This window comes from Mirounga leonina, unplaced genomic scaffold (assembly GCF_011800145.1).
Source record: "Mirounga leonina isolate KUSES-001 unplaced genomic scaffold, KU_Mleo_1.0 Mir_168, whole genome shotgun sequence".
NCBI classification, from domain to species: domain Eukaryota; kingdom Metazoa; phylum Chordata; class Mammalia; order Carnivora; family Phocidae; genus Mirounga; species Mirounga leonina.
Window position 1 is genome coordinate 17,540,501 of NW_023270426.1, and position 20,970 is coordinate 17,561,470.

At 40.1% G+C, this 20,970-nt stretch overlaps 2 protein-coding genes across 3 annotated transcripts in view; one reads left to right on the forward strand and one right to left on the reverse strand.

Moving 5' to 3' along the window:
* The first annotated feature begins 689 nt into the window (after positions 1–689).
* Positions 690–4,043, forward strand: LEAP2 (liver enriched antimicrobial peptide 2). Its single transcript, XM_035014122.1, has 3 exons — positions 690–746; positions 932–1,071; positions 1,367–4,043. The coding sequence occupies exons 1-3, from the start codon at positions 690–692 to the stop codon at positions 1,401–1,403; spliced, it is 234 nt and encodes a 77-aa protein (XP_034870013.1). The 3' UTR covers positions 1,404–4,043.
* Positions 2,260–20,970, reverse strand: part of AFF4 (AF4/FMR2 family member 4) — a 90,914-nt gene continuing 72,203 nt past the window's right edge. For both annotated transcript variants that reach the window (XM_035014120.1, XM_035014119.1), the window contains 8 exons: positions 16,907–17,001; positions 16,245–16,308; positions 15,992–16,128; positions 15,666–15,737; positions 13,983–14,076; positions 12,922–12,965; positions 11,485–11,705; positions 2,260–8,045 (listed from right to left, as the gene is read on the reverse strand). In XM_035014120.1, the coding sequence (XP_034870011.1) occupies positions 7,918–8,045; positions 11,485–11,705; positions 12,922–12,965; positions 13,983–14,076; positions 15,666–15,737; positions 15,992–16,128; positions 16,245–16,308; positions 16,907–17,001 (855 nt within the window). In that variant the 3' untranslated portion in view covers positions 2,260–7,917. The remainder of the gene's footprint in view (positions 8,046–11,484; positions 11,706–12,921; positions 12,966–13,982; positions 14,077–15,665; positions 15,738–15,991; positions 16,129–16,244; positions 16,309–16,906; positions 17,002–20,970) is intronic.

Here is a 20,970-nt window from a genome sequence, read left to right on the forward strand (position 1 = left end):
ATACTCATTCATTCAATTCACCCACGGTTCAGGTAAGTCCCACATCAGTCTTGATTGCCTTTCCTCTGGGAGAAGGCAGGTAGGCCAGACTTTGAACTTGCCACAGCTGGGTCCATTCTTCTAGGGAGATGATCTGGAGCAGGTAACTAGGAGGGCAGGCCATCTATACAAAAGGGGGGATCTGGGGCACTGTTACATCACACCTGCTGAAGAACCTCCCACAGAAGGGAGGTGAGGGCCTTATCCAGTTGCCTGTAATACAATAGATTGGTGCCTCTTTCCCAGACAAGGCTGAGAGGGGTCAACGTGAAGACCTCATTATGAGACTTCTATTGATTATAGTGATCTCACTGAGCTATTTTGGAATCAAAATGTGGCTAGGTGCCTGGTTTCCCTCAGTGGCTTCACGTGGCTTTCAAAGGGAAGGAGAAGGTGGTGCTGACTTTTGGTAAAAGGGTCCAAGCCAGCAACATAAAGTCCAGGTGAGGGATCAGTAAATACAACGTGCCTGAAAGGCAGGCCTTGAGCACATTCCTCTGGTAGACATTAACTTATTAAATCGACCCTGACTGCAAATACAAACTTTGCCCCATCTCACCTGGCAACCATAAAAGAGGTGAATTTCAGTCTATAAAAGCAAGTGGGAACTGTTGCTGGATCCCAGGCTCCGACAACCTCCCTCCGGCAAGATGTGGCACTTCAAACTCTTTGCAGTGCTCATGATCTGCTTGCTGCTGTTGAACCAGGTAGGAAGTGGATGTGCGGGGATTGTGCTGGTGGGAAAATCATAAGCAGAACTTGAGAACGGGACTCAGCCCTGAGGAAGGGTCCCTCTGCCCTCGAGTCTACAGCGTCCTGGGGGTGATCATTCTCCCAAGGTGTGCAGAAGGGGATCAACGCTTCGATACCTGAGGTTGTCTCTGCCCTACAGGTAGATGGCTCCCCCATACTGGAACTGAGTTCAACAAAGAGAAGGCTACGGAGAATGACCCCGTTTTGGAGAGGGGTCTCCCTCAGGCCCATTGGATCCTCTTGCCGGGACGATTCCGAGTGTATCACGATGTTGTGCAGGTATTCCACAAACTTGAGAGCAGGGCCGAGGAAAGATCAGCACACACACTTACCTAAGAATAAAAGTGGACTAGGCGATTGCCTGGGCTGTAGCCCGGAGCTCCCTGGAGAATCCCTCAGGATTCAAGAACCAAGAACAGCTCCACACAGGTACCACGAAAGAGTGGTGCCTTTGCTTTCTGCAGTTTACCCTGAGGTTGGATAGAACAAGCAGAGGAAGGAAATGCGGAAGAGGTGGCTGGCTCTGGGCACTGCTAGATCTTTGTCGTAAAAACCACCTTTTCTTTTCCTTTAGAAAAAGACGCTGTTCCCTAAGTGTGGCCCAGGAATGATGTACAAATCAGGGGAAAAGAGGACAGCGCTCACCTACAACAATGCTCCGTTCTATGGAATATTGATGAACTGCATTTTGGCTGGAGACACTTAAGTGAAGCAGTCTTGTATTTTTAATATTTAAAGACAGATATATGCTTTAAACTGGTCTCCGTTTCTTCTTAGAATGTTATGTAGATAAGCATTACTAAACTTGTCAGTTTAGAGTTTATTTTTCTATGTATATTATTAAATGTCTCAAAATTTTCATAGTCTGGAATTCAAGCTTTTGAGGGTTTGAAAAGGATTCATTTTGTATGCTACAGAAAGAATCCCAGCATTGCCCAATAGCAGACTTCTCAACCTGCAAAGTGCAGTGAAAGTGAACACTTAAGAAACAAAGAACACGATGAGAGGCTGAAAGACGGAAGTTTCCTAACAGCCACATGATCAGCCTTGGCAAGTTCACGAGCTGTGGCCCTGGATCCTGGCCCTTCACTCCGTGTCAGGACTCTCCAGTGAGGTGTCAGAGATGGGCAGTGCTGGCATTTGCGACCTGATGATGTGCCCAAGTCTGTCTAGGACTGAACAGAAAGCAGAATTGGAAGAAGAATCTAGTTTAATAAAACAATAAAAGCCCAAGCCCCCAAGAACAGTAGAAAAGACTTCTTTTGAGATTTCTGCTGGAGCAGGGAGAATTGTGATTTATGCAGAAGGACGCATGGCCAGCAAGTTCAGAATTTCTGTAATCAGGAAATGAGAGCTGGACTGGGGGTCCAGACTTTTCAGGTAGAGTAGCAGTGGGCACTAAGGTACAAAGCAGAAATTACACTGAAAAGGCAAAGTAAGAGTTGAAGAAGTTTAAAGAGCACAGTGTTTATAAACTTTAATACAGAAAATCTATTTGATATTTATTAAACTTAGTTTCTCCAGCTATGGTTTGGCATTATACAAAGCATCTTAATGACACAGTAGAGTTAAAAAGATCTTTACAAATTGAAATGTGATACCCTTGTCTCCAAATATTTTAATTGCCATAAATTTGTTTAAAAATACACATTAAACGCATGTTTGACACTCTAAACTTTCTATAATCTCAATACCACAAAATACATATAATATACTATACAGATGTGGAAAAATCTAGTTAGTATATAATACTTTGCTCACCATTAACAGCTTTATTATGTGAAATGCACATACTTAGAAATCCTAGCTTTTGAGCCCCAAAGTACCTCTGAAATTTTAATGTATTGCAACAAATAAAAATCACAGTATGTAATTGAAATTTTGGTTGAAAATGTCAGATGCCTCAATATTTTGGATAAAAGAAATGTAAAACAAAGATGTGGATCATGTACAAAAACAAAGGCATCCTATCAGACACTAACAGTACCTTTCTGCAAAATCAACAAGGCTTTTAATTTATCAGCGGCATTACTTCCCCTCCAAAACCCTCCTCAAATATCAAACCGTTATTCACCAGTTTTAATTTCAAATAAGATAAAAGGATTCAATAAATATATAAGCATTTCCATCCTCCATATACAAAATTTCTTAAAACCATTCAAAACGGAGGCTAGATAGAAATTTTCATAACCGTGCTAACCAACCTCACACCTGGTCCTCCCAAGGAGTGCCTTTTCAGGCATTGCCAATGGGGCCAGCTCTGGTGGTGAGCCCCGCCTGCCCCACCCCACCCCCCAGTACTGTTGAATGCTCATGTCAATGATTTGCCAGGTGTGTGCATACAGTTATAAAATGGGGACACTTCTTGAACAACAACAACAAACTCAACGGTATGGATAACCATGGCAGAAATTTGAAAGGCAGCATTTCCAAACAGATATTTTCCAGAGAGGAACAATAGCAGGTAGAAAATTCCAGTGGTTAAAAGCTGAAAAGAAACCCCACGTGGAAGCGGTAACAGGTCAAAAACTACAGATTACTAGAATTTCTGGGTGGGAGCTTTTCTTCCCCATGCTCATTTAGAGAGCTTTTTTGGTTTCTTTTTTAAGAATGGCAATTTATGCTTAGCTGAGCAATGGTGGCACGGAGAGGTCAATGCTGACATTCCTAAAGTCAACTTCATTCCATAATGACTACCTTGGGCTGCTATTTCAGGATACTTAAACATCTAGAACACTCGGTTCGGACTTAACTGTAATGCCTTATTCTGTGACCAGATTCCATCAAAAGGAAGAGATTAAGTATTTTTCCACTGCTTTTCTAGAGACAGTGACTTCTTTTTAATGAACCATGAGGTTCCAATGAAGAGAATCAGCATGTGCTTTACCTATTAGTAGTAACTTACTTCCTGTCACTTGTCAGCTTGGTTCTAAGGTCTAGAAGTCTAAACTGAATCTCTCCATTACGGAGTATGTGAAAGAGAAGCACGCAAAGAACATGACCAACTTGGCCTCTTCCTCTACATATTCGAAATCATTTGATACTTATCTCTCTTCTCTTTATTTTACACGATAGCAACCTTAGATGTGCAGTGTTATTTATTACTGGAAAAAAGTCTGCCTCTCCAACACGTTAATACCTGAAATCAAAATAAAATCTGTGCTCCACATAATTAGGGAATATGGGTGATAGGAGTCTACATGGATGTGAAATGCTTTGCTTCCCAATTTAATTAGCTTAAAAAAAAAAAATCATCACAATCTGCCTAAAACAGTCATTCCCATTAGATGTTCCTGGGACCCAGAGGCAAACTCCTATAATTCAAAATACATAATGAGGCCATTTTATTCAATTAGCAACTGAAAAATTAAAATCCTTCCCACCCTGTAAGAGCCCTATTATACTACAGAAGGGCTCAAATATATTTTAAAAGTTAATTTACTACAAATCATAGTAATTAAGCTTTAACAATCTAAAAGGAATACACATTGCACCCCTGAACATTAATATTCAAGGTGTCAACAAGAAAGTGTCTTAGATCAATTTAATAAATAATGTGGAAATAGTTGCACTAAGCTAAAATACTAAACACACACATTTTTGACAAACTAATTTCATGTTTTCATACATACATACATATATATAAAGTGTGTATGTGTACATAATTTTAAAATCCAAAGCTGCATACCCTCACACCTAGAAGAGTGCACAGTGTACCTCCCCTCTACACAACGAGGCATCACTGACTCACTGCCTGGAGCGACCACTGGCTGCCCTTCAACTCCAGAGCGCTGCCGGCCTCCAGAACCAGACCTTTCACTTAGAGCAGGTGCCTTCTGTAGGTACTTGCTTCACAATGCAAGCTCACTCAATGAAGAGAAGTTCCCAAAGTTTCTGTCATTAAATACAAAATGATGCTTGTCTGATTTAGCTGATTAAACCTTTCTTTAATAAAAAGAAACAAACAACAATTAAAAACAACAACAACAGTGAATCTAGTAAAGCCACAAGTGAATGCAAAGTGCGGCCCAGACGCCAGGGGCCCAGCAGCGGGGGAGCCAGCCAGAGCACAGGCATGGGTGGGCACGTGCACCATTACTCTACACTGCCTGTGCCCTGGAGAATTAAACGGTGATGGTCAGCCTTCTCCACTCCTCAGCAACTACAGCTGAAGAGCTACCTGGAGTACTCACTGCTTATAAAGTTAGTTCTTGGCTACTTGCTCAGGAAAAGGTGGCACTGAGGCAAGAAACGGGCTGAATGCTCCCCAGCCAGACCGGACCCGGGCTGGACTGCGGCAGCTGAATCACTTGGGAGGCGAGAGCTCCCCACAGCCCAGCCCAGGCCGGGCAAAACCACCACGTGACAACCTCATCCACTGTTCACCGGCTGCCCGTGAAGAGACTGGGGGTGTAGGCTGCTGCCTCCTGGCATACAATGTGGTCTTAAGAAGCAGTCGACAGAGTGATTTTTTTAAAGAGTTGCTATATCTATAATTAACTATATATTAAGTACAAGTCTCAGACGAAGTCCGTTTTTAGCCACTTGTCAAATTCAGTTTTAAATGGTTAGAGAACACTGAAGACACCTATTGAGGAAGGAGGAATGGTGGCCAAAAAGGGAGTCCAAAGTATGTGCTGGAGCAGATGAAGACACAGACAACTTTTGAGGAGATGGACACAGAGGAAAGGGAGTGTGTGTTTCCACAGACTATGACACTGAAAATTCAATTATTTAGGACAGGATTTTGATCCATTGCCCATTACCACCTGGTGGGAAAATCCCTGCCCACACTGAAAAGCTTGACAAATTCATTTCCAAAGAATTAACACAGTTTCAGAGAGAGAATTAACTTAGAACAGCACCATAAAACATGCAGGAAACTATGTTTTAACAAAATATCAGTGTGACCCCAGAAACACTCCTGCTGCCTTTCAGGACACACAAGAGATCAGAATGCACTGGAACTCAGAGGTGCCCCACGGGCTGCCGTGAAAGCTTTATCCACTTCTAAGACTTCACCGCCAAGTAAGGAATCAGAGTAAGAGCAATCAGAGGACAGGACATACCTCTACTTGATTAACAGGGGCACGTTTCTTACCAAATAACTACCCTAATCACTGAGAAGTTGTCCCCGAAAGGAAAACTGTTCCTAAAACATAGGATAACATACTAATAAGATTAAGTTAGAAAGATTTCAGAAGCAATTTCTCCAAGAGAAAAAGATTAAATTCAGCATAATTTCTAGATTCCAATCCCCAGCAACATGCAAAAACAACCTGAGGTAGAGAACAGTTCAAAAGCTCTGTAAATATGAAGCCACAGGGCAACGAAGGTTCACTAGCTTCAGAAATAAGCGTAAAAAAAGCTCAAATACAGAGGATTCACTGCACCACTGGGCTTGGGAGATTCTCTATCCTTTCTTTCCCACTTCAAACCTTAGCAATCATCTATAAAGAGCAGGGCAATCCTTTTTTCTGATTGGATGAATTCATTTTTGGGATGGGGAGAATGACAAACAATTTTTTTGGGAGCAGCCAGTACCCAGTTAGACTAAGTCATGTACCAAAGCGTTAGCTTTTCTGAAATAAATTTATCTTTATGTGACCCTACAGGAAGATTAAAAAAGAAAGAGAATTTAACATGACTACTGCCAAAGACCAGCCATACTGGGCGATCTGGTCCTAGTGTAAAACTTCATCTGTAAACAATCCATAGAGTTTTCGTTCAAAGGTAAGATTTAAGGCACACCAGACATGATAGGGGCATGATAGAGGGTACATTTCTCACCTTTGACTCCGATGTGCACCTTACAGGGAAAGGTACTTTGATATACAACTCTTACAGAGCTGGCTTAAGCTCTACCCTTGCTCCCCCCTTCCCTTCCCACGGGGGCTAACATTGAACCAAATTAGGTACTTTTCTAGTGTGAATTTTCTGATCCCATCAGAAACATAAATCATTGGTGAGGACCTTCATAATACAAAGGGAGTCAGTACAAGACAAGTTTAAAAGGAGAACTTCATCTCTACCTCAGGCATTATAACCTTAAATTGTATAGCAAAAGCACCCACAGCAAAGCTCCAGCCCATTCCCGCATTAGTCACTGCATGCTCCCAGGAGAGCATCACAATCTAGTGTGGCAAAAACATTTTACAAATAAGAATTCTGAAGTCACTGAAAGAGATATAGGCAGCAACCCTCAGGAGGTGGATCATCCTTTGTTCCACAGTAACTTACGGTTTCAATTAATCGTCAAATTATTAGCAACAGAAAAGAACACATGGTTTTAATCAAATCCATGAAGTTCAAGATTGTCCTTTTATGAAACTCTTCACATGATACCCTTCTCCTAGAAAGTTTGCCTGCCCTCTTTTGTAATGCATTAAATGCAAGCTATAGTCACCTTGTGATTGCTATAGTGTTATTAACACACATTCACAGTTCTTGAAATAATGCATACCAAATCAGACACATTTCATCTTCTATCTGTAGAATGCCATCTTCTCATATTTAAATGATTTTTCATGTGTAGAAGAATATCCTTAATACTAAGCATAAATTCTGCAATAAAATTGTAGTTAAGATTTAAAATAATATCAGGTAGCAGGTACAGAAAGAACATGTCCATAATCTAGATGAACCAACTCTTACTCTCAGAAGAGCTACCACAAAAAGACATTAGGTAACAAAGCTCCCCAAGTATATAAATAAAAATGCCTACCTTAAATTTACGCTGAATGTTCAACAGAGTAAATTTACAGGCAGAAATAACTGTTTTAAACTAGCCCCAATCTGGGAACTTAAAAAAATTAAAATAAATACAATTTCAATTGATTAGTTATGAATTGCAATTGGAATTTCAATCTTCTTACAGATCACTGAAACCGTCTTATCAATGTGCTGCAGATTTAAAAACACTTAAATAACTTTTCATATTGGGAATATTAAAGGGGTCAACTGACATCATGGCTTTGGGTTATAAATAACAACAACACATGAACCAGGGAGGAGAAAACCATTCCTCATTCTTAGTGTCGACTAGGTGGCATGTTATGGCAGTTTTCCTTCGTGATGTGACACAGTGTTGTGGAGAAAATCAGAGGCAACGAGGATGTGTTCAGTTCAAGATACCAGCTTGGCGTCCTGGCGAAGCCAGTGCAGTCCCTGCCGGGTGTATCGAACTAGGTCTGTCATGATGCTCGCGTTAAAGATGAGAGGGCCCATCACCTTATCCAGTTCAGCAAAGAATTCTAGGAAACCAAAACCAGTCATTAAATGATGTACACATTCTCCCGAAACACTGCTTTAAAAGTTTTAAGCCATATTATAAAACAGTAGTCAAATGAAGTCAAAAAAACACTCCCTCCTGCACTACAATGATGAGCATCCATGTTTTAGAACAAACCATCCCACAGTCTGTCTTTCAAGTTCTATTATTTTCCCTAAGTCATGAAACGCTTCAAACAGACTGTATGGTTAGGAATTAAGTGTTATACATAAAAGCACAATTCCACTGAAGGACATTATCAATTACTAGTATGCAGTACACGTGACTAAGATGGAGACAATGTACTACATTCTACTATTACTCAAAACAGTCTCTCTGTACTGTCTGTGTAAGAAGCAAGTGATACAAAAAAGTTCCTCGCACTGTTCCCCGTAAGAGCTCCTGTGAGGTTAGACATTTACGACAAACTTCCTGGTGTAATCATATGCCATGCAAACTGATAAACTATCCCACATTTTAGACAGTACAGCTTAAGAATGCAAAGGATGGAAACAAAAGGATTCTTCCTACGTGAACAAATAAAAGCTGATCTGCACGTGAGGTGGGTGCAGAGAGGAGGAAGGAACGACAGTGTCCTAACATTTGATCCCGATGCAATCTGGGAGAGAGAGAGGGATGTAGGTCTCAGACAGAAAGGGGAGTTTTTATACATGAAGAGAAAACGGGGTCATTCTCATGATAAACACCTCGGCCTACTCAAATAATTCAAGAAGCAATCAAAGAGAAGAGGAGAAAAGGTTCTTCTGTATAGAATTCCAGATAATAAATGCAGGTGCAATATCTGAATAGAAAATTCCTGTCCCCCTGCCCTTTTTTAAAGTAGGCTCCAATGTGGGACTTGGACTCATGACCCTGAGATCATGACCTGAGCTGAGATCGAGAGCCAGACACTTAACCTAATGAGACACCCAGGTGCCCTGAAAATTCCTATTTCCTAGTGGAATAATGGATGTAAGTAATGACCATCAGTGGGTGCTAAAACCTAAGTTAAAGTTTAACAGGGAATCTTACATCAAACTGAGTCAGGCTGAAACCACCCGAATGGTATCAATGGTCAAATCCAAATATCACTAAACAAGAGATAACCATTAATTAAATGCCTCAATAATATCATATAATAGGAAACCTAGAGCACCACCTATGAAATGTTATTTAAAATAACGAACTTGAATCTAATCAAGTCTCAAAATGTAACTGTGGGTATGAAGGAAATAAGGGGGACAGGGGAGCAAGCTACATGATACCAAGAGGAAGGAATCAGTCAAATCCATAATAGGACTCATTTCCTCCTCAACATAAATGGCACAGTGCCCCACCCTCCAAAACACAAAACTGGAAGGAGACAGACTTCGAACACAGATGAAGGAATGTTTGGGTCCTGTTAAAAACAAACAGTAAAGAAAAAAAAAAAGGCACATTTGCAACAACAGTAAAATTGGATGACAGACCTGACAGAAAGGAATTACTGTTAATTTTGGTGGCTGTGTTAACGGCATGACAATCATGTTCTTGAAAAATCCTTATCACCCAAGGATGCATACACCTAAGTATGTTCAGGGGAAATGCTTTAAATACTCCAGAGGGGGAAAAAAAGTATGATTCAGAGAGAGAGCGAGGTGAAACAAGATTAGGAAAATGTTGTCTCGCTAGTTGAATGAAAGGTGCACAGGGATCATTATGCCATTATCTTTCCTTTAGTCAACACTGGAAAAGTACCACACAAAAAAGTAAAAATGAAAGGAGAAAGAAAATTTTAAAAAGGAAAAAACGAGGCTAGAAAAGTGGCATCAGGAAGAAAAATGGAAAGTAAAGCAGGAGTGATTTAATAAGAATTTCTGCTTTGTAACCTTTCCTGAGCAATAGTGACAATATTTAAAATTTTAGGAAAGATTTAGGTTTTCAGAGACACAATTCTATGTTAGATGCTGGGGTTCCTCTTCTGCTTTCTCCCACCATTATCCTTCTTTAGGGATAGTAATCTTTCATCTTCACCTGATTACCTATTTATACTACAAACATTTAAAAACACCCTGAAAAAAGGATACTTGATTAACTAGTGTAGTATTTCTCTACAAAGGGTCTACCTGAATAGCTGCTGCCCACACACATTTGCTAATAACAACTACAAAAATAAGATGGTGTTTATATAGTACTTTTCCCTAGGATCCTTTATTTACTTATTTTTTAATTTAAAATCCAGTATAGTTGGGGTGCCCAGGTGGCTCAGTCAGTCAAGCGTCTGACTATTGATTTTGGCTCAGACGCCACGGCTCAGACGCCATCTCACGGTCATGAGTTCGAGCCCTGCTTTGGGCTCTGCACTGGGCGTGGAGCCTGCTTGGGATTCTCTCTCTCCCTACCCCTCTGCCCCTCTCCCTCCCCTGTGCCACGTTGTGTGCGTGCATGCTCTTTAAAAAAATAAATAAAGGGCGCCTGGGTGGCTCAGTTGGTTAAGCGACTGCCTTCGGCTCAGGTCATATCCTGGAGTCCCGGGATCAAGTCCCGCATCGGGCTCCCTGCTCAGCGGGAAGTCTGCTTCTCCCTCTCACCCTCCCCCCTCTCATGCTCTCTTTCTCTATCTCATTCTCTCTCAAATAAATAAATAAAATCTTAAAAAATAAATAAATAAATAAATAAATAAATAAAATAAAATCCAGTATAGTTAACATATAGTGTTATATTTATTTCAGGCATACAATATAGGGATTCTTCCCTAGGATCTTTAAATACTTTGTAATTATCAATGTTCTTAGTTTGGGCAATAACAAACTTAAGGTACAAAGCTTCAAATAACCTAATACTGAAGAATGCTAGAAACTAATTTATTTTGTGGTCTCCTTTATCACACAAGTTTTCCAATTCACCTAAAAATCCAGTATGAATGTTTTTTTTTTTAAGATTTATTTATTTATTTCTTTATTTCAGTAATCTCTACACCCAGCATGGGGCTCGAACTCATGACCCCAAGATCAAGAGTCACACGCTCCTCTGACTGAGCCAGCCAGGTGCCCCTGCATGTGATTTCTTATATTAAATCTCATATGTACAAGATGTCTGTATGTAATCCTATGCCTAAGCCAAATTTACTGTGAACCATCCTAAAATAGAACAGGTATTTTATTACTTCCATAACTGGAGCTACTTACTGTGCCTGAACAAAAGCACCCATGTCCTAGAGCAAAAGCTGTTTTTAGTTTCGTGTGTGTCACGGGTACAGTGAGAGGTATTTTTGACCAAACTCAGTACATTCAGTATGACTGGTAAGCAGTGGTGATTAGGAAACTTTACTGGCAACTCTAGACTACATAATAAACTAAATGCAGATCAGACATTATTTAACTAGATCATAAAAGCTCTTTTAACAATCTCGTCCTTCCACGTTTCTCCAGAGACCCTCCTACCTTTTTGCTCTTTGGAAAGCTGCTCAGCTTGGTCCCAAATTTCCGTGGCATAGAGGAAGTTGGACGTAACTTGAACATAGCTGGCTGCCATCTGGTGGATCCTCTGTGGAATGGTCACTGAAGAACCACTTGCTGTAGCAGTGCTGGCCCCAGAAGAGTAATTTCCGGAATTGCCTGGCGACAGCTTTGGAGAAACAGGGGAAGGCATCCCAACAGCTTTGCTACACAGAGGGAAACAGAAAGCTTATTCATGCGAATATGGTGAACGTGATGGAACCAACGTTCTACTGGCTCTTCATCCGTGAAGGCTCTTAAAATTTAAAGATTTTTTTTAAACTGGAAGAGTTCCCAGAGAAGTACAGTTTCTTCTAAGTAAGTACTTAGCTCACGAAAGCCCATGGCGAATCATATCTGGACTCTTTGTTTTAATGAATGGTAACAGAACAAAAGACGGCAAAGAACTGAGGAAGTCACACACCTGGAAAGCAGCAGTTCAAAGGCTTAGAAGCTGGATCACCTCACTCCCAGCTCCACACACTTTCCATCTATTCTGGCAGGTAATTAGGTACTTTTCAAGTTGTTTTGTAGAAAGTTGGGAGGAATTTGCAACTTAACACAAGAAGACTGTGGTAGTAGATAGGAACGTTTTATTTTGAACGCCATTATTTCTGGTACTTTCCTAGTTTAACCAAGTTATTCAAAGCTGACAAAGAGGTACAGCTTTTTCAATCAACTGCAATTATCTCAAACTTCCTGTCAATTAAGTATTTCTTAGGAAACACATGTTGAAATCTGAGAGGTTCATTTCAGCAGTACTAAAATTTGTGGAAGTGCCCAACACCATAAAAACAAAGGAAAATGAAGTAAAAGTTGGGGGGACAAAAGCGATTTGTTATGAATATTTTTTTATCTTCACTTTAGCACTATAAATTTGGTTCAGAAAATACACAAGAGCAAAGACAGAAAGTCGGTTAACATAAAAATAATACCTGAGCAGAAAAAAATTACAAAACAGAAGCTGTCAGGGTAATTGTCCTCCTTCTGGGGGGTGATGTAGGATGGAGGAGAAACCCCAATCACGCCATTGTTATTCATTTCTGTCAGTGTCAAGACTTGAGTAAAATAAAGATAAACTCAATGATAAAAACCCAACTAACTATTAAACTCTGAGAAGGATGGGGTGCTGTCAAAAAATCAGATTTCTACAGGTGAAATGTCCTCTGTCTACTCCTTCTAAGACTGTGTTCATTATACCTTCAACTTAGTAAAAAATAAAGAGAAAAAATGAAAACTTTAAAAAATACTATATTAGAGATGGTTTTAAATTTTTTTTTTGTCATCTTTCCATTTCTGGAACTGGATCCTACCCATTCTGATTTTACACAAAAATAAATCATTCTGTCACAAAAAATATTTTATAGAGTAAAATTTACCTACCTTCCCAAGCCAGGTGATGGTGCTTGAGAATTATTATAAGAATTCTGTGGAAAAAATAAAACGTACATAATTAAAAAAACACTACTTCTGAAGTACTAAACATATTCAAAAGCATACTGGGCCAGAACTGCTCCTTAAGAAGCTTTACAAATTTAAGAACCCAAAATACAAGCATGAGAGCGAGAGAATATGTGTGTGTGTAAACGTGCAACAGAAAGACCCTATTTAGGTGAGAGCTGGGGGTTCTGGAAGACTTAAATGGAAGGACAAAGAATGAATAACACTCAGACAGACAGGAGGTGTGTCATACTACGTGCAAAGGCTGTGAAGAGATGTGACCCATACGGTTTCCCTGGAGCAGAGGTTTAGGTAAGGAACAAGAGAAAGAGACCTCGATGACTTGAGGTCAGGGTAAGAAGCTTAGACCTGACCTGGCAAGCAACAGCAAGCTACTGAAGGGTCCGAACTCAGAACCAGGGCAGGATTTTAAGATTTATGTGGTGGTGTGGTGAAAAAACACAGACATTTTAGGAAACTAACTTAACAGCCTAAGGAAGGGTGGTAGTGAAAACAGAAGGCCATTTGCGAAGTAGAAACTAGGTCTCATGACAGAAAGAGGCTACATCAACTGAAATATTCGTAAGAGCTACTGCATATGGCTACATAGATTCTACAATCAGATATATGTACATTTAAAAACTTTCCGGGGCGCCTGGGTGGCTCAGTCGGTTAAGCGACTGCCTTCGGCTCAGGTCATGATCCTGGAGTCCCGGGATCGAGTCCCGCATCGGGCTCCCTGCTCAGCGAGGAGCCTGCTTCTCCCTCTGACCCTCCTCCCTCTCCTGCTCTCTGTCTCTCATTCTCTCTCTCGCAAATAAATAAAATCTTTGGAAAAAAAAAAAACTTTCCAAGAAATTTCAAACTTTCTATTTGAAAGTTCACCAACAGTAGCTCCTCGCTTGCTGTGGCAGGCCAAACAGGAAGAGGCACTTGTGGGGCTGCGATAGGAGATGACAAATCTTGTCTCCTAGGACGGGGACCTTCCCCCCTTCCACACTTACCTTCAGGTGCTCCGTCAGTGTCTTTGAGTACTTGAGAGCATTTTCTTTCTTCAGTTTGAACAGCCTCAGGTACAGCAAAGACTGGCATCGCAGGCTAGCCAACAGAAAAGGGCAGCTTATTTAGCAGCACAGCAGACTCTGGCCGCATCTGCAGACAACTTGTGTATTGCGCAAGAGTACACGACCGGCTCACGTGAACAGACTGCGGCATAAGGTCAACGACGCTAACCCCCAGGCAAGACTGGAAGATGTGTTCTGATTATGGTACACACCCAAAGGAGGGGAAGACACTTAGGACTAGTCTCCTATTTGTTGACCCTCCAAGAATCAAAACCTCACCCACAAGACACCAACATGTCATTATAACATATGCATTCAAAGAAATCACTGAGGAGCAGAATCCCTAGATCAAATGATAAATATCTTAAATTCAACAACAAAAACTAGGAAACTCAACTATGCACAGGACAGCTCTGAGGCCACACATGGGAGCCATACCATGGCTCGCAAAAGCCTTGCCACTGCTTACCTTCCCAGTCACTTTCACTTCTCCCCAGTTTCTGGGGGAGCTGCTTTAGTCAGTTCCTTGACAGCTCCCAGTTTCTTGCCACCATCTAGCCCTTGCACATATTCCCTCTACCTGAACGCTGGGTGTCTCTACACTCTACTCTATCTTAGAGTTGTTATACTTTTCTTTCAAAGTACTGAATTCAGGGCGCCTGGGTGGCTCAGATGGTTAAGCATCTGCCTTCAGCTCGGGTCGTGATCCCAGGGTCCTGGGATCAAGCCCTACATCGGGCTCCCTGCTCGGCAGGGGGCCTGCTTCTCCCCCTGCTCATGTTCCATCTCTGTGTCTCGAATGAATAAATAAAAAAAAAATCTTTAAAAAAAAAACAAAAAAACCCACAAAGTACTGAATTCATATACGTGTGTGGCGATTTGATTAACCTGTGTCTCCTCACACTAGATACTAGACTCCACGACAAAAAAGACCGTGTCAGTTTATCCACAGCTACATTGCTAGTTGTTAAAGCCAGTGCCAGGTAAAGTAAATACTTTTAACAATCTGATAATATCTCCCTGGGACCAAGCCAACAAGCCACATTCTTTATTCCGAATAAGCTAAACATTTGCTCCCTAAGGGAAGGTATAGGATATGTGAATAAGGAGAGAGGATACCGAAAGAAGAGCCTGGTAAAGGGACCATGTGAGACATGGGGAGTTCTACGGTCAGTCCTACTCTACCAAGGCTTTTGCCATGAGCACCATGGATCAGAGGCTGACAACAACTAAAAATCTTTCAGTAGGAATTTTGACTTATTTTCTACTTTACCCATCAAAAATAGATTTATGCCTGGGTTATGAAAAGTCGATTCAAGGATAGCTTTCAGAAGGGCATAAACAGCATAATTTCTTTTTTCTTTTTTTTTTTTTTTTTAAGATTTTATTTATTTGACAGAGAGAGACACAGCGAGAGGGAACACAAGCAGGGGGAGCGGGAGAGGGAGAAGCAGGCTTCCCGCTGAGCAAGGAGCCCGATGCGGGGCTCGATCCCAAGACCTCGGGATCATGACCTGAGCCGAAGGCAGACGCTCAACGACTGAGCCACCCAGGCGCCCCTAAACAGCATAATTTCTTAGGGAACAGCCTGTCATCTAGCAGAGGCTGTAACACAACACTTACCAAAGTACCGTGAGCCTTTTATCTGCAGCTGTAGCGTCAGGGGCCAAGTAATTCTTTAGCTTCATAGTGTATCTGTGAGTTAAAGCAACAAATGACACAAAACACAGTACTTCATCTGGATCTTAGGACTTTAGTGCTCAGAACATCAGAACCCAACCCAAACAAAGGCAAAAATACCCACGGAAGTATCTAGTTCTCCTTAACCCAGGACAACAAAGGATTAGGCTCCTTCACAGCGTTACTGTACACAGCTCTATGAGCCCCTTCCTAGATGAAGCAAGGAAGGAGTAGTGCCAACGACCCGGCAGCCAAGTTTTCCCACTTACTTGATGAGCTCCACTGTCTCTGAATACATAGGGAACGGGGATTTGGATTCCTGAGCATTTTTCTCTAATGCATTCCCACATTCAATGAAAGATACCACAGCATCAAGATAGTATACAGCTTTCTCAAACCTATCAGACTGAAGAAAGGAGAATAAAGGTAATGAGAGAGACACTGAGGTACTATGGGGACAAACAATAAATGAAAATTTAAGTTCACTTGATTACATAAACAAATGTGAGAATGTTTACATACCAATGCATCGGCATTGTGCTTTAGTTTTTTTGCTTCTTGTAAATAATGGTCTGCTGAATAATTTCTGCAATGTAAATTTTTATAGTAAATAAGAGAGTAAATATTTTCATAAGATATTACTTGTTCATTTTAGTCTCTAGCATCCCTCAGAAAATGACCCATTACTAAACATCCAGTTCCAGTTTTTCTGACAAATGTTTTTATTGGGTTAAGAGCATAAACTGTGTTGGCCAACTCATGACAAATTTTCTACTTAGGAAAATAGAAATCAAGCTCCCTAATATGAAATGCTTATTTTCCCAAGTTGTTTGAAGGATTTGGAATAAATGGAATGTGGGTAAGAGAAATAGCCTTTTAACAAAATGCAGGAAAAACCCCAACACTGCTCTCACTTATTTAAGAAAGCCCCCATGTTAAACAGTGGTACAGAAGCAGTCAGGTTCTACTTGAAGGTCCATTACTCACATGCCCCAGGAGTCATGGAGGTCCAGTTAAAAGGAACAATACTTGGACTAGTAGGGTGCCTTTCAAATTAAAATCTGAATGTTCTATGGAGCACAACACAAGTAGGAATTCTTCTGATCACTGATGGGAATTTAAATGAGTTTCTTATATGCTGACTGGAATGATTTCTCCAATGCATAAAAAACCATTTCTCTCACCTGTCGTCAAAGGCAAGCTTTGTTCTCCGAGGCTTAGAAGCATCAGGAGTTGGTGTAGATGAAGGACAGCTAGAGGAGCTATTTGGAGCCTTTTCCTGACCAGAAAAATATATAATGTTGAAAATACATAATGCTGAAAAAGTATATATGTTGAAAATTCTGAGGTGATTAAAATTAAACTGAAAGTATCTTCTGAGCCACTAGTAGAAAGGAAACAAAATTCCGCTGCCTTCAGTAATTAATTTCCTTGTTACAAAATTTTTAAATTTCAGAATGTAAAAGCCTTTTTTGCAGAACAGGTCCATTTTATATAACCAAAAATATTCATTCTAATAGTAGAGGTCTACTATGTACCAGGCACTGAACTAGACACTAGTTAAAACATAAGGAAGATACCACCTACTCTGAGAATAGGAATACTGCTTAAGACAAAATTTACTGATAATTACTCGTCAATCAAAACAGCAATAATAAGATCTAACACTTACTACGTGCTTACTACTTACCAGGCACTTAGCACAGTCATTAATCCTTCCACAACTTTATGGAAGTATACAGCTTTTGGGACAGAATAAAAAGCAATGTCAAGGAGGGTAACTCACCCAAGTTCAAACAACTTTTAAGTGGCACTCCTGGAATTTGGATTTTAAATCCAGATCTGCCACATTTTAAAAGGCTAGCCACTTTCTTAAACCTAAACCTCCTCTCAACATAGCCCTTTATGTGGGGACTGTGAGCCTATCTTCCCAACTGCTTCCCTATACACATTTTCCCTACAATAAAACACTGTAAGTAAGCAGAATTTATCCTACAAAATGATGTGTCAACATTAAAAAACCCAATTAATATATAATTTTACTGCTTGTGTTTAAAAATCTACTGAAAAGGAACCATAAACCATTTTTCTCAAATGGTAACAGCTTTTCAGTTCTACCCAATACAGCTTATCTCAAGAAATGAAAATAAAGGCCCTGGGATTTGAGAAAATACTACACTCTTTATGGTAAAGTTCACATGTTTCTGAAATGGTTTCCTGCCTATTATGATGGAATGTAACATTACTAGGCCAGCTTTCCCTCTATGTTTTGTTAGGTAATTCCGCAATTGCCTAAGTTTAGATTTACTGAGGGAAAACTGAAATTACTAAAGATACATTTAGAAACTTTCTAAGTATTTTAACACATTTTTTTACATAAAAATTATATGCATGGGATATGTAAAATTACTGCGTGGTGAAGGAGGTGAACTAAAATTACTGTAGTGGTCATTTCACAATATATACATATATTTAATCATGGTGTGCACCTGAAACTAATATGTTATATATCAAGTATATCTCAATTAAAAAAGAACTGGCAGAACTAAAAGAAGAAATAGACAAATCTTGTATGTTTGTGGAAAAATGAACAAGAGGACAAAGTGACCAAAAATATCAGCATAAAGATTTGAAAACACGATTAATCTAATTGAATTACATGGATTCCGTCTAAATATATGCAGAATACACATTCTTTTCTAGCAAATACAGAACATTACAAAATCTACCATATACTATACTCTCATAAAGTAAATCTTAACAAATTTCAAAAGACTGCTACCATGCAGATTACTTTCCAGCCCCAATGCAATTAAGGTAGAAACACTAATCAGAAGACAACTAGCAAATCTCAGTATGTTTGGAAATTGACTAACATGCTTTTAAGTAACTCTTGGGTCAAAGATAAAATCACCCTGGAAATTAGAAAATATTTTAAATGGAGTTATAAAAACACACCAAATCTTCTAGGATGCACGTAAGCAGTATTTAGAGGAAATTATACACTGCTTATATCAGGGAAAGAAGGGGCGCCTGCGTGGCTCAGTCCTTAAGCGTCTGCCTTCGGCTCAGGTCATGATCTCAGGGTCCTGGGATCGAGCCCCGCATTGGGCTCCCTGCTCAGCGGGAAGCCTGCTTCTCCCTCTCCCACTCCCCCTGCTTGTGTTCCCTGTCAAATAAATAAATAAAATCTTAAAAAAAAAAGAAAGAAAAAAAGGCTTAAAACTAATATAAAAATTAATGAGCTAAGTACATTTTTAAAAGTCAGTAAACAGAACAAAGCAAAAATAAAGAATAAAAAAGGAAATCATAAAGACTATAAATTAATGAAATAGAAAACAAAAATAAACCACAAAGAATCAACAAAAACAAAGGCTAGTTTCTGAAAAGACAAGTAAAACAAGCCTCTGATGAGACTGATCAAGGAAAAAGAGAAATGGCACAGAGAACTAATATTAAGAACAAATGGGAGGGCGCCTGGGTGGCTCAGTTGGTTAAGCAACTGCCTTCGGCTCAGGTCACGATCCTAGAGTCCCAGGATTAAGTCCTGCACCGGGTTCCCTGCTCAGTGGGGAGTCTGCTTCTCCCTCTGACCCTCCCCCCTCTCATGTGCTCTCTCATATAAATAAATAAAATCTTTAAAAAAATAAAAAAGAACAAAAGGGAAACATAAGTAAAGATGTCACATATATCAAAAGCATATTAAGAGACTGAACTTTATGCCAACATATTTCAAATATTTGATAATATAAGCGAATATGTAGAAAAACGTAAAATAAAAATTATATGTAATTTTGGTTTTCCATATTATCTAATTTTCCTTTAGCTAACATAAGAAAAAGCGTATTTTCCAACTAAATTACAGATTCTTCTTTAATCAACCCATATGTAATTGCTTAAACTGGAAATTGCCAAGACTAACATTAATGATTTTAACAACTGTTAAAAGCCCTAAGATCTTGAAATCAAAGTGGCCAGGGCCTATATTTTATATTCTGTCAATAACAACAGAGTACCAAATAACTACATTTGATCCAACAAATATTTCCTGATTACCCAGTAAGCTAAACAATGGAGAAAAAACAAGATACAAATCCCTGCTTTCAAGGATCTGACAAACCAGTAAAGAAGAGCCACATAGTTTTACCTATGAGATCACACAACCAAATGAACAGATGACCTCACTTAAAGAATACATTTAAAAAGGCGGGGGGGCGGGGGGGCGGCGCCTGGGTGGCTCAGTTAGGCCTCTGACTCTTGATTTCGGCTCGGGTCATGATCTTGGGGTCGTGGGATCAAGCCCCGAACTGTACTCTGCGCTCAGCGGGGAGTTTGATTGAAATTCTCCCCCTGCCCCCACTCAGGCAGACACTCTCGCTCTCTCTCAAATACATTTTTAAAAAGATTTATTTATTTGACAGAAAGAGAGAGCGGGCGAGCAAGCACGGGGAATGGCAGGCAAAGGGAGAGGGAGAAGGAGAAGCAGGCTCCCAGCTGAGCAGGGAGCCTGATATGGCGCTTGATCCCAGGACCCTGGGATCATGACCTGAGCTGAAGGCAGACGCTTAACCAACTGAGTCACCCAGGTGCCCACAAATAAATCAATCTTAAGAAAAGAGAGAATGATATGAGGTTTCAAGAAATAAGCATTCAAGCCTCAAATCCTACAGGTGAAGTATGGAAAATGGAGAAAGAGCCAGTTAGCAGGTAGACACAAAACTGGACGGTGAAGGAGGCCAAGAGGACGGTCAGGTTCCTTAAGAACACTAGAACTAACTCTCTAAACTATTACGGAAGGGTGTCCACCTGGAGAAAAAGCCATCTGTGTATCTCAATTTGGGCCGTTGTTCACAATTAAAATCACCTCAATTTTAAAGACTTAATTAAAATGCCACATTTAATAAGCATGAGTCAATGGTCAATTTTTTCAACTCTCAAACCTTCACTTACTCAAGTCACAAATAACAACCCAGTGTATTATATTCTTAAAAATCTAGGTATTTTCTTAATCTTGTCAGTTTGCTCGTTGATCAAAACAGTTTAGAAAGTAATGCAAATAACCTGGTAAATAAAGTGAGGGTCAAAGTCTAATAAAGTACAGCCTTGAAAAAGCTTCTATGATCCATTTCTCCACCCATGAACATGAAGAATAGTCCCCTACATTATGATCATGCTCCAGGAATAGTTCCAGTACTAGCTCAGCTAAAGAATTTTCCCTTCTTCATGAATCAAAGCCAGATTGGTTGCT